Raw genomic sequence first — 13,930 nt, 5'->3', positions numbered from 1 at the left:
TCAACGTGTCCTTCAGAACTGCCGTTCTTGAACAGGATTGAACAGGGGCTGTCCAACCTAAGTAAAGCGGAACTGAATTAAAATAATTCTGTGTACAGACCTGAATCAGTTAGGCTTTGTGCAGCCAAAACAGAAACTTCTCCTGAATCAGTATTAGTTAATGGTTTTATTTTGTGTATTCTTTGATTGTATTGTTTGTTTGGGGCTGGGTTTATTTGCTTTGGTAAAATGCTGTGTGCCTTGTTTTTCTAGGTACGTACATCCACGGAACAAGATGGAGAGAAGATAGTAGAGCGGAGCGCGGGGCTCGAGGGCAGGATGGCTTTCCTGGACAACCCAACTATTATACTTGCTCATATTCGGCAGTCACACGTGACCAGTGATGATACAGGGATGTGCGAAATGGTCCTCATAGATCACGATGTCGACCTAGAGAAGTTTAATCCCTCATCAACATATGGGGACAGTTCAGAAACACAGGGAAGCAATGGTGAGACTCAGGGTTATGTATACTCCCAATCAGTCGATATTACCTCAAGCTGGGACTTTGGAATTAGAAGACGATCAAACACAGGTAAATGATACTTGCAGAAAAAAACACTAATAACTTTTTAAATTCAATTTCTAATAATCTAGTTTGCATGGAGCGATCAGAGCAGGTGAAGTATTGTGTAATGCAGGCACCCTTTTTTCTTAAAAACGGACTGGTTACTTTAATGTGCTGTAAACTGAATTTCAATTGTTGTTTTACTTAATCATGTACACAGGAACTTTGAGATCATCTTGACAACTTCAATGTTTTCGTATTGAAACTTTCTTAATCAAAAATACATGATCAGCCTTTATTTGTGTTGGTAATATCTAGAGGAGTATTAATTTCTGGACATAGTAGCCGTTTTCTAAGGAATGTCCACCTGTTGATACACCAAATCTTTTGTTATAGAAGAGAGGAATGCAGTTTAGTAGCTGATGAAGCAAATGACCTGTCTTTGTCTTCTGAAATATTGCATTAGAGGAAATAGTAGCTAGAAATGAATAAAGAATTTGGAATGTATAATATATATGAGAAGACATATGAGGTGTAGCCAACACTGATTCTTTTTTTTCCTGTTACTCTGTGTGTGTGTGTGTGTGTCTATTTCAAATTATTTCTGCAGGTATTATAACACCACCTAGAGCTCAGAAAAAAAAAGCTGTGTTCTGCCTAACAAGTAAAATGCTATATTAAATACCTTCAAATATCTTTTACAAATAAAATGTCAGTTATAAAAAAAAAATCACAAGGTGCTGATGTTTTAATGAAGAGAGTTATCTTTGGAAATAAACTGAATATATAAATTTGGAACCTAGCATACTGAAACTAATTAAAGATATGGTAAGAAGTTTAGTGGGCCACACATGGCTCTTAATATTGCACTTCTGTTGGAAAAAAATCCTGCTGTTGCAATAGCTGTCACTGAGTTTTAACAGTGTAAAAACATTCTAAATCAGGATTGTTTGGCAGAAAAAAAATCTGCTCTGGCTAGTAAGTATTTTAAAAAACATTCATTTAAATTAACCTCAGGCTTTAATCTGGAAGTAAAATGGTAACAAAAAGTACACTTAGTAAGTTCTGTAACTTGGGCCGTTCTTTATAATATGTAAGCTTTTCTTTATTCTCCTTATAACCTGCTAAATAAAATAATTTGTGTTTTGTGTTGTCTTTTCCTGTTGCTTCTGGGTGGAAGGTCATTTTTAACTGTGCAAAGCTGTTTCGTTATAAAGTACTTTGCCAGCGTTGTACCTGTTTGATACGTTGTAGAAATAACGTTACTGCAGAAGACAGTAAGGTGGATGATGTGTTATTGCACGTCACCCTAGAGGCCACGCGAGCGTGGGCCGTGACGTGTCCCTCGCTGCGTGTGCGCGTTGGAGGCCGAGCGCTGCCTTTCTGCGCCCGGAGCCGTGCCCTGCCCGCCGGGAGCTCCGCGGAAAGGCGCCAACGCTCCTTCCCAGGCCAGAGCAGAAACAAAAGCTCATCTGCTTGCTAATATTTAATGAAACAAGAATTATACGTGGGCAGCGACAGTTTTGACATAGCTTTAAAATTAATATGCTTGCGAGAAGGAATCTTAAATAATTCCGAGTCCTAATGGGTCCGGGTAATCACCGCTGCCAAGATGGCGCTGAGCGCGACGCTGCCCCTCTCCGTTTCCTTTGTTTTCCCGCACAGGGTAGGACACGGAGAGGGGCCCAGGCACCGGCCTCGTGCTGCCGTAAACGAGAGTTGTGAAATGAGGGCCCTGTTTCTGTCTGCCTTAAACCACTTGCTGCAGCTGTTGAACCTGAAGGGTTTTTTCATGATATAATCATCTAATAATTTAGTATTTCAGTATCTCTTCTAAAAACCTATGTTACTGAATGGTCTCAGTACATCAAAACTGCAGAAATATCCAGCAAATTGTTTTCTTGGTGATTAATATTATTAGTCAGGCTTTCCAGTGTAACCTGCTTTCTTATTTTAAGTAGCTGCTTGATTGCACTGGTTATTTCTGGTGGTCGTGTTCCAGGGTAGCTTCTCCCAGGGTAGAGTTTTGCAGCTCTCCTGAGAGAGATCTGTTAACAAAAAGTGAATTTAAGGTATCATCTGGGACCTTGGTCTGCAAGTTGTTTGATATTTTAGCTATTTGAGGCATTTTTCTCAAACCATATTTTGAAGATTGAGTCAAAATATATGTAAAAAATGTTATATTCATTTAATATTTGACTAATGTTGTGAAGATACAAATCATTTATTTTACTACCTATAAACTGTTTCAGCACACTGAAGAAAAAGCTATGCTAATTTATATAGCTTTGACATTTTATAATTTTCATGATTTTTAGATAAAGGATTTTATATTTAAAACTTTAATAGTCTAGTCTGAGTTCATTTATCTTTAATTTTTGAAACGGGTAGAGTAATTCATAACAGTAATTTTATTCCTGTAATGTAATATTCACTTCAGTTCATTTGTGCATTAAAATTCCTTTAAGACCGTTATTAATGATTTATATAATGAAATGTCATATTAATCACAGAAGTTTTCACATTTTATTATTCTCTTCCATGTTAATACTATCTTTATGATCTCTATTAATGTTTTATATCCTCTAATTTCAATTATAAATCAAGAACATTTTCATGTTTTTGTTGGTATTTGCTTTTCAGGGGTGCCACCTTTAAAATTTTATGACTTTTTTCCCCTACATATGCAGTATAAAACATCTTTATTCATATAAAGGTAGTTAATTATGTCTTTGTTTATAGTAAACTTTCATTGACAAACTTATAGTTGTAATATTTCTTTTCAAGCTCAGAGACTAGAACGTCTGCGGAAAGAGAGACAAAATCAAATAAAATGCAAAAATGTTCAGTGGAAAGACAGAAATACTTCTTACTCAGGTAAAGTGAAAAGACCTTCTATTTTCTACTCTGTTTATTTCTGCTTTTGATGTTAGATTGTAACATTTTCCATGTGTAATTCTCACTTGAACTTCAGCACATAGAAAATACTAATTATTGTATTTGGCTTCCATTCCCCGTTATGCGGTTCCTGTGGTTTGGTGGTTTATTGGGGTGGTGGGGGATAGCCAGAAGCCTCCCATTCATTCCCAGCCTTGGCTGGGACATTCGAACTTACTGATAAAGGCAAAATGCAGATTAAAATGTTTAAAGTTAGTTTGGTCTGAACTCATTAAAGTAGCTGCTTTATTTTTTTGCAGTGTAATTTATTAATGCAATGTATGTGGATTTTTCTCAAGAGGATCCTTATCTGCATAAGGAGGAATTTAAGATATAATGTATATGTAAGCTCTCCTTAAGCAGAAGCATGAGAAATGCCCCCTTAGCTTAGCCATGTCTTGTACTCATAGCACCAATATCTCAAATGAATATGCTTTTTAAAATTTTGTGTAATTAACTATTTCTGGCTGGATGTGCTACATAGTTTAGTTTATATGAAATGGAAATTCCATCTCAATTATTTTATTTCACAGCTCGAGCTAGTATCGTTCCCCGTTGTGTATAACACACGTTCAAATCTTTGGCTGGTCTGTCATGCCTCCGCCTTTCAAAATGTGTGTATATCTTAATGAGGTCTCCGTGTAATCTCCTTTTTCCCTAAATCCTTGTATCTTCCTGGCTGTCCTTTGCAGAACTCTCTCCAGTTCTGTAATATCTTTTTATGAGTGTGAATAAAGCTGCTCACATGAGCAACACGGTCGCACTAATCCCCACTACGGTGTTCAGCATATGTTTGATACCTCTCTTTATGCATTCTTAAATGTTTTGCTTTCTGTATCTCTGAGCACCGGTGTAGGTTCTAAAGTTTAATCCACTATAATCTCCAACTCTTTTTGCGTGATATTTTTTGGAATTTGACCATTGATGGTGTAATTCTCCTTTTCTTCCTTATCCCTAACTACATATATATTTTTATTTATATTAAATTACATTTGAATTTCAGTGTCCTGTCGTATCTACGCTATTTGTTTCCTTATTCCTAGGGCTCTTTGGCTCCGTGACATTTAGCTCCTTTTGTGTGCTGCTCAGACAGAGCTGCTCTGTCCAACAGCCAGGAAGGAGGTGTCACCCGCGGAATGTGCTGGCTGTGGCCTTGTCCCCGCGGCGGCAGCAGGCAGAGCTGTCCCTCCTGCAGCAGCACGGATTCCCGTGGGCGGTTGGAGGCCTTTGGCAGTTGGGTATTTTTGTCGTGCCCGTTTTGCATTAGTGTGCACAGAGGTAGAGGTGTGCGACCCGTCATCCGCATGGAGAGGGGCGAAGATCTTCTGTTCTTCCTGGGCACGTCTCTCCTGACCATTAACCTGGACTTACTCTGTTCTCTTAGTGTTTTGGGTCTAAAATATGAACTACAACCTAAGCTTTATTCTTAGGCTTGGGTGTCCCATGGAATTCCACAGGGCCTCTGCTCTCTTTCCTGTTACCTGGCATTAGATGGAGCTCGTGAAGAGGTTCCTCGGGTGGGGATGAGCAGCCGGCCAGCCAGCGCTTGAGGGAAGAGTTGGCAGCTGCAGCTCCTGGGAGCGCTGGGATGAAGGGAAGGGAGAGGGGAGTCGTTTGGTGTATGGTCATGAGGAAGGACGAGGAGTGTTTTCCGCACAGCGTTCCCGTGCCCGCGGTCGCTGGGCGAGCTGCCTTGTCACAGCGGCCAGGGCGCCGGGAGCACCTTGGGGCTGCAGGAAGGTCTCGTGAGGCAGCGCTGGGGCCCGAGCGCCACTGCGGGGCCCTCTCTGCACCCCGGGTCTTGCCCAGGAAGAGGCCGGTAACACCCGCCAGCCTCGCGCGGGGCAGAAACCAGACTGTGGTTGAACGGTCTGTGGGTCCCGTCAACGTAGTGCGATACCTGTGCAAGAGGTTCCTGCTCCTCTGTAAATACCAGGGCCTCCTAGGTCTGCTTTAAAAGGAGGTAATAACACATTGTATTTACATGTTTCATTTGCTCATTCCAGAGTATACAAAATTGTAAATTAACTATACATTAAAGAAAGTCCTCCAAAAATTTTGGACTTCAGCTTCTATAGAGTAACTTATAGCTAACAATGTCACAAAAAAGGGAAAATAATACGGACTAACAACAGTGCTTCATTTTAGTTAAAAGTCGGAGACTGTGCAGTTGAAACTCCTTCAGTGTAAAAATGTAAGCACTTCTGAATGCAGAATTCCTGAGATCTCTGCACATCCCAGCAAAGAAAACAAGTCATCTCAACGTTTCCCTAGAGAGCAGGAGAGTCGAGTTGCCACAGTTAAGAAAAAGAACTTGAAACTTCTCTGGGTAGCCTCAGCCTCTCACAAGACTGCATGTCTCTTACTAAATGTATTTAGCACTTTTGCCAAGTGTGTGAATTTTCAGACAATCTGGTGGCAAAAAAAGTGATTTTTTTTTTTTTTTGACTAGTTGCAATTAGCCAAGTTTTAATTTCACAGCTTAGAAAAGGAATCCGCTCCCTGCAGACCCAGGCCTGGTCAGTGAGCCCTAGAGGCTGTTCCATATCCATGGAGGGGCAACAGATGTGCCCAAGGGCGCGCGGCGCCCTGCGGTGCCGTACGGGCGCCGCAGGGCTGCGGGTGCTGCAGGGGTGCAGCACAGGTGCGGTGCCGTGCGGGTGCCGCGGGGCTGCGGCGCGGGTGCGGTGCCGTGCGGGGGCTGCGGGTGCCGCAGGGCTGCGGCGCGGGCCTGGCGGCGGGGGGCCGGCGGGCTCTCGTGCCGCTCGCCTCTCCACGCTCCCTCGCAGCCTTGTGCAGGGGAGACCTGTTGGTGCTGGTGGGCCAAAGCCCTCCAGGCTCTGTCCTAATTTTGCAGCATCCGTGCGTTTTTGTTCTTTTTTGTGAAGTGTGCCTGTACACTGCTCAATCCACCCCTCCGATCTCATCGTGTTAAAAGAGCTTCATGACAGAGGCTTACCGGGCTTCACAGGCCCCACAGACTCATTGACTGTTATGAAATTTGCTTTTATGAAGATTTCTGATTGTCTAGAATATTTGTCTGCAACGGTGCTTTCAGGCTGGTTGCATTTTTAAAAGAAGACTGTATCCAGCGTGGGTGTGAGAAGGAGAACACGCAGGAATCCCTCTTTGATCAGCCGTGGTTCCTACCTGCTCGCTGCCAGCACAGGGACTGCGCAGTGCGGTGATGGAGCGGCGTGATGTGCGCTGCGCTCCAAGAAGCGCGTGGAAAGCTCGGGATGAACAGCATCAGGAGATGCTGTTGTGTGTTGAAAAAGTGACAGCTGTTCTTTTGCCTAGATTTCTTTCATAGATAAAAAGGCAGCAGAAAGACCAGAGCTGCCCAATTTTCTTCCTGTAACTCGATGCGATCTTGCCTCAGGTGGATCTTGCAGTGCTCAGCTCCAGGTCTCTCTGCATAGCTAAAGCTGCTTCGTTGTCTCAGCAGAGACAGTGCATCATTCAAACTCACTGTTTTCTTACTCGTGGTCTATTAAACACAGTGATGGTAGGTTATATTAAAGTATTTACTGTTTTATATGTTTTTATCTCTCCCTTATAATCTGTAATCTTTCTGTGATAAAGAATAGCTTCTGTACATCTCATAATGCAAATACACTTCACTTCTTTTCTGAATTGCAGCAGAGGAGCTGAGCTCACTATTTGAAAAAAAGAACTTCAGAGTAAAATCTCCGTGTTCTGGGAAGCCGTCGATACTGTCTGTGCGCCTCGAACAGTGTCCACTGCAGCTGAATAACCCTTTCAATGAGTACTCCAAATTTGATGGCAAGGTAAGTGAACCATAGGTATTCTCTTCTTCTCATGTCCAGGTGCTCCCTGACCTGGAGATGACAGACTGCTGGCAGTTCTCAGGTACGTTTACTTGTTTAAGCTTTAGTTAGGCTTTATAGCAACCCCTCAATTACTCTAACATGGTTATCTAGAATCATGCATTTCTTAAATATAATGGTTCCAGGTTCAACAGAAATGAGGGCATCTCTTTTTTTTAATCCATCGGCAAAAGGAAGGTGCACATTCCATGTCTCATTACTAAAATATGCCTTAACACTAGCTCTGTTCCGTTCTCTGGTAGGGTGGTTATACAGGCTCTTTACTAGACAGAAACACATGAAATGAGAACTTGAATCCTAGAACGTGTCTGCTTGATCTCCTAACGCTGTGCTTTTTTTCATCCTGCATTTCTAGAGGCCAGGCAAGAATACTGTAGGATTTAAGTTGGCTATCAAACTATTTGCATTTTATATCTCCCCATAGATGCTGATTTCAATAGTCGTGCCAGTGATATAAACATATTTTAGGCTTGTGACAAACAAGCTAAGCTTGTGACAAACGAATTAACCTGTTCAAAAATTCCATGCTATAATGTGAAAGAGAGTTAATGCCCCAAGAAGCACAAAACTAAAGCAATCAAAATAGTCTCTTTATTTATCCCCCCCTTACCTGATAGCCGTCTGGCAGACCACACAGTTTAAAAACGTCATCCATTCTCGCTGGGCATTGCCACTTCTGCCCCCATGCGCTAATGTAGTACTGTGGAAGTGCTCTTTCAGGTAGAGGAGGTTTACTGCAGACCCGGGGGGTTAAATGTTTCTGACTGCCTTCATTTCAAGAACCTCCTCTTGATATTAGTCAGAATTGTCGCTAATTATCTCTCCTTGTGTACCTTCTAGATGCTCTGTATTGGCGCCTTTTTTTCCCATAGACCCTAGAAACTAAAATCTAAACAGCAGCATGATGAATCAGTGTCATGTTGTTCTGAAACAATTACAAACCCTGCACAGTTCTGCTTTCTGCCAGGCTGGTTTGAGAGTCTCCTGTGGGAGTAGGAAGTTTGAGCTTCATTACCATTCTGATGGAAGAATTTCATATTCTGTTAAGTATTCTTAAAGTGGAAAGTGAGATATGTAATTCCACTAGAACATCTTAAAATATTCTAAATATTTATGAGACGGTATCTTTTAGACCATGAAGTCCACATAGCAAAGCTGCCTCTATTCTTATTTTATGCTTAGTAGTACGCAGGAATTAGAGAATCTCAGGCCTCAATAATAAATGCCAGCAATGTTTTGATGCTGACAACACTCTGGTGCCCTCTTAGTAAACCTATATCCTGCTGTTCTTGTGTAACGAAATTTTGGTCTTGCCAATGTTCAGATGTACTCCCAGCAGTCACACGTGGGGGAAGTAATTAATATTTTTATTAGAGAAATATATGTTAGTTCAGTGGTATCCAGGTTTCGTAGCTGTAGTATCTGAGCATGATTTGGGTTTCCAGTTAGAATTTTTCTTAGCTTTTGAGAAACTTCCGAGTGGTTCCTTCCCACTTTTATAATCCAAATTGCTTTTTACTGTGTTAGCTCATTACAGTCTACTAAAACTCATACATCTTAATTTGCATGTTTCTAAGTCTGATGCTTTTAGCAGGTGTTTGTTCCATTTGAAGGAAATTGTAATGTATGAATTAGCTTCAGATTTTAATGAAATATCCCGTATGTTATTCAGTGACAACTTTGTGATTTGTGGGGTATGATATGAATCAACATTAATGTGATTTAGAAATCAAAATACCTGTTCAACTAACTCTACAAAATAATTAAACTGCCATTTTGTTGGGGAATACAGACTATATTAGTTACCAAAATAATATAAAAAAATACTGTTATAAGTTTGTCAGTGTGACTATAAAAACTTATTCTCCAGACTTCTATATGTATAGCCTAGGTTTTAAATACCTGCTCACTAATCTATAGAAGAAATGTTATAGCTCAGTAGTGAGTAATTTTATGTACCTCAGTTTTGCTGTATTTTTCAGACAATAATGTAAAATGAAAATCCATACATAATGAAATATTGTAGTTGTCACAGTATTGTAGAGCTTTTGTATTTCTTTATTGATAAGAGGTGAGCCATGTTTTTCACATAAATACAATATTTTTCTGGAAATAGTGCATGGCTGATTTACATAATTGAGAGCCCTGTGTCTCTTGGGGAAATGGCCCATAATTGGGAAGAGGCGGGGGGATAAGGAGGGGCTAGGGGCCTAATTAACCATGTCTTGGAAAGAAAAAAGAAGCCCTTGATTATGTATTTACTCAAGGGATCACCGTGTCTCTGGAATCTTTGCAGTTATAACAAGGCTTTGGTTTTATGTATACTTGAGGATTGTGACACGGGTTCTGGGCTGGTCGAGTACCACGTGTTGTGGCCCCGATCCAGCACCAGGAAAGCCCTTTCCGGGCTGTTCCGAGCGCCCGTCCTAGCTGCGTCCCGGCTGCTCCGCTCGCTGCTGGCGCGGCTCCTTAACCCACCTGAAGGGAGACGGCCAGTTATTCAGCACACCTTGATGTCTTGTTTTAAGTTAATCGGGTAAAAATAAGAGAGCATTGCATGCCCTAATGCCAGCCGAGCCAGTTTTTGAAAAGCTTACATCTTTCAGGTGTGTTCTGCCAGATTTAGTGTCTTTTTCATGGCCACTTCTACAATTTTATGAAATAATAAAATTTTAAAGTGCTCTAATTTCTTGCTGTTCTGATCAGTTCATTAATTATCAAAAAAGTAGAGAATATGGCTTGTGAAATGCAGCTGCAGTGGATGCATTCTGATGAGCTCCCGAATTTGGTGAATCTTCTCACACAAGGGTGCGAGCAGGACCGACTTGCAGCTCTCGTGTATGTTGTAAAACTACCGTTGTGAAAACCCCGCCAAGACTTGTGTTTAGTAACTAATGTTGTCCGTGTCGTTAAGCTTTTCCTTGAAATAGCTTCAGGGGATAGCTCTGCTCGTAGCTGTTTCCATGTTTTATAAGAAGGTTGTACATCTTGGCTAATGACATCTGGGAAACTCTTGCTGGAGATACCGTATCAAAAGAAGACTCTGTATTTGTGATTGTAATCACTCCAGTTGTCATTTGTAGAGAAAATTATTTAAAAGCCTAATGAATTAGTGGCCAAATTGCTAGGCAGATGAAAGAACAACAATTATTTTTTCTTGAAATACGTTTTATAGGTAGGTTCACATTTACTTCCATTACCAGATCTGAAAAATCATATTTTGAGGGTTTATTGCAGGGTGTTGGTAAGACTGAGAAATAATCCTGACCTCCCGGACCTGACCTGGCAGATTGGAAAGTCGTGGTCGAGCACCGCAAAGGGAGGGAAGGGCTGGCTCCTTGCAGCAGCACGGTTGATCTGCAAGAGGCGCCTGCTCCTGGAAAAGGGTTTTAGCAACTGCTAATTCCTAGTGGTTAAGCTTTGCTGCAGAATCAAACCTGAAACCTTCTGCTCCCTTGTTTTTGAATTCAGAAAATGGGGCTGATGTTACTTGCCTGCCTTCTCTAATTGCTTGAAAAGCATTTATTATCTCTTCATTCTGTAGAAAATCAAAATATGCTTTTGCGAATTGCGATTGTGGCATGTGTGAGCTGCTGGAGAGCACGGTGATGGGTTTCCTCTGAGATACCAATCCTAAAGGGTACTGATTTAATACAGTATTAGTGTCAAAGCTATTCATCTGCATGACCATTCCCACTAGTAAGGAAATGTTATCAAGGTATTTTTTTTGTTACTGGAATAGAGGAAAATCAAAAAATTCTTTGTAGGAAGCACATCCTGAATGAGTAACTCATTTGAGTTCTCTTTAGAATTGCTGAGGTCTGTCCGCATCCATTTTTACCTCCCAAGTACCTGCTAATTTTAGGAAATTTTCATCATAAAACCAAACTGACAAGATGTTTTTGAGATGTCTGTCACCAAACGACCATTCTTAGACCCGCACAAGAATGTGAATAGAGTGCGACTGGGCGATGAAAGGAGGCAAAGTGGCTGACAATGGTGGGTCCTAGCCGGCAGCTGGAGATAGCGGTTCCAAAGGAGGGAAGAGGGGATCGTGCCGCCCTCGAGCGCTTGGTGCGCGGGGCCGAGGGCCTTTCCAGCGTGCAGCCAGAACACTTGTCTTCAGGATGGTTTTGCTCCTATTTTCATAATTAGAAATTGAAAATCAAGATTTAAGGAAATCTCCAAGGTCTTCGTTGGGGCCTTGTGCATTCACTCGGCTATTAGAGATAATTTAAATTAAAATAGGTTAATGTAATTTTTGGCTGGGCAGATGCTAAAAATTCTCCTGCAAGGAATGGTAACTCTACCGCATTACAGGTTTTTTCGTGGTGGATTTTGCTAACTTATATGCAACAATTTCTCTTCTTAGCAACTGATTTAACAATGATGCTGTAGAAAGTGTGGGGGAGGGGATAATTCATGAGTGCTAATTGCTTGGCTGTTAATTTTCATAAGTGTTGATAGAAGCAGTTCCTTAAATTAAACTTTGTTTAAAATGTATCAGGGGAAATATTCCACAATGTCGGGCCTGAAGTGAAAATTAATATGAATGCTGTGGCAATTAACACGTACTGGTTAATAGCTTTTAGCAGCATTTTGGGATGATAGTCCTTAAATACATTTTTGCATGCTGCTCTTGTTGCAGTCTTGTTCCAGTGTACGTCTGGATAATCATGAACAAATGTTTTCCGCAATCTCCAGTATGAAATAGCTTTACTCAAAGAAAGTAGATAAAGAACTTATGAAAGAAGCAGTGCTGCTATAATTAGTATGGAGACTGTCTAAAATAATTAATCCAGGATTAAAATCTATGTGGACCTTTTTTTTTCCATTTAAAATATTTTGCCCTTAAGCTGACTAGAATTTTTCTCATCTGAATCCTAAATATATTTCTAGTGTTTGTTTTTATTTTTTAGGCGTTTAGGTGAAGTTTATCTTCCTACCCTGTAAGTTGCTACTCGTCCATTCCACTCGTCCTTAGCCAATAATGTATTTTAGATGCAGTCAAGTCTAAGTGGTTGTGAGTGGGGTCAGGGAATTCCCTTCCCGTTGCAGCAGCGGCGCTGGCGGCGCCCGGGCCCCGCTCCCCGGCGCGGCCCTGTCCTCGCTCTGCAACCGGCCGCTCCAGTTCATGGTAATAGATGTCCTTTTTTCCCTTTTCTTCCGTTTTTCTCTGTTTCCCAGCACACCTTTGCATGCTTTGCTGCTGGCGCCCTGTTCCCTGGACACCCGCCGGAGCAGCCCTGTGTCCCCTCCGTGCGGAGCGGCCGCCGGCCGGCGCAGGGACGGAGCAGCGGCGTCTCCGCAGGCCGGAGCGCCCAGGGGAGGCTCCGCGCCCTCGGGACGGGCTGTGCTCCGGACCGCCCCGCGGCTCCGAGGTCCCTCGGGAAGGGCCGGGACTTGCCGTCGGATCAGCCTTCCCCTCCAGGCTCCTGGAAGTCCTTGCAAAATCGCACGTGCGGTTGGGAGAGCTTGAGTAATGAAATTCTAGTCAGAAGTGTTACGAGCCTTTCGGCACTCGTGACCTGCGTCGCCCGTGACTGCGGGTTTCATCATTTGTGTGCAGCATCATGAGATCGTGCACAGACTTGAGCCCAAAAAGGCTTTTTTTTAGCTGAAGTTTCTTAACTTAAAAATTGCCACTTTGTAAAGTGTGTTTTCTCCCATAATACGTGTGATTAACGTGAGTCGTGCCTCTGGCTGAGCTGTGTTTGAACGCGCCACCCCTGTGTGCAGAACGCCGGGTTTGCTCCGCGCCGCGTGCAGGCCGTGGTGGGCCGGGCGCCTCGTGGGGCGCTGAGCTGCCTCCTCCAACGCGTCCGCGGGGAGAGGAGCCCCGCGCAGAGGGATCAGTTACACAGGGCATGGAAACGGGAGCACAACAGCGCCTGCGCTTCCACACATTGATTACAATACATGAAGCTTGACTGTTACTTAATTAAAATACTTCAGAACGTGTTTTGTTATTTTGTACAGTGAAGGCATTTGAAATGAGATAAGGAAGCACCTTGTAATGGCTGCTGAGCGCTCGCTCTGAGCAGTAACTTGGTGCAACGACAGAAAACTTGTTTGAATTCTGCAGGAACCCTCATGGGAGGAAGCCCTTTGAGTGCGTGCAGGGGAAGCAATGCCTGCTCCAGGGAATTTGGACACGATCGTGCTGCTGCCTTGCAAAAACAGTGCAGAAACTCTGTGGTGCCTCGGTGGTAGGCTGGGGTAGCAGGGGACAACAGGACTTTTACCTCCCAATTCCGGGCATCCCACTTGCATTAAAATTCCAGGAGCTTAAACTCTGAACGACATGATACCTGAAAATAAGTTTTAGAGCTGTGCAAAGTATGCTAGTATGCAACAAAGGATTAAATTGATTTGTTATGTGTGCGTTTAGCTACAATTCATTTTAATTGTCCTTATGAAGTTAAAAAGTATTAGTGTCAGATAAAGATTCATCACCATAGTATGATTTAAAGCTGGTGCTATAGAAAACAGGCATGTGTTCTGGCAGATGTTTATATAAGGCGCTGTCTCTTCTGACAGCAGTTAAAAAGTATGGTTGTAGTAATCAAATTGTGGTGCAGCATCTCAGAGGCTA

General features: G+C 42.4%; 1 protein-coding gene across 2 annotated transcripts in view; it reads left to right on the top strand.

Moving 5' to 3' along the window:
- The first annotated feature begins 252 nt into the window (after positions 1-252).
- MAPKAP1 (MAPK associated protein 1) overlaps positions 253-13,930 on the top strand; it is a 67,482-nt gene continuing 53,804 nt past the window's right edge. For both annotated transcript variants that reach the window (XM_088525413.1, XM_088525412.1), the window contains exons 1-3: positions 253-574; positions 3,335-3,424; positions 7,127-7,275. In XM_088525413.1, coding sequence (XP_088381539.1) covers positions 319-574; positions 3,335-3,424; positions 7,127-7,275 — 495 coding nt within the window. In that variant the 5' untranslated portion in view covers positions 253-318. The remainder of the gene's footprint in view (positions 575-3,334; positions 3,425-7,126; positions 7,276-13,930) is intronic.

Source organism: Tinamus guttatus, unplaced genomic scaffold (assembly GCF_059628265.1).
Source record: "Tinamus guttatus ecotype Peru unplaced genomic scaffold, ASM5962826v1 Tinamus_guttatus_pri_ptg000226l, whole genome shotgun sequence".
NCBI classification, from domain to species: domain Eukaryota; kingdom Metazoa; phylum Chordata; class Aves; order Tinamiformes; family Tinamidae; genus Tinamus; species Tinamus guttatus.
This window is presented reverse-complemented; position numbering and strand designations above follow the sequence as displayed.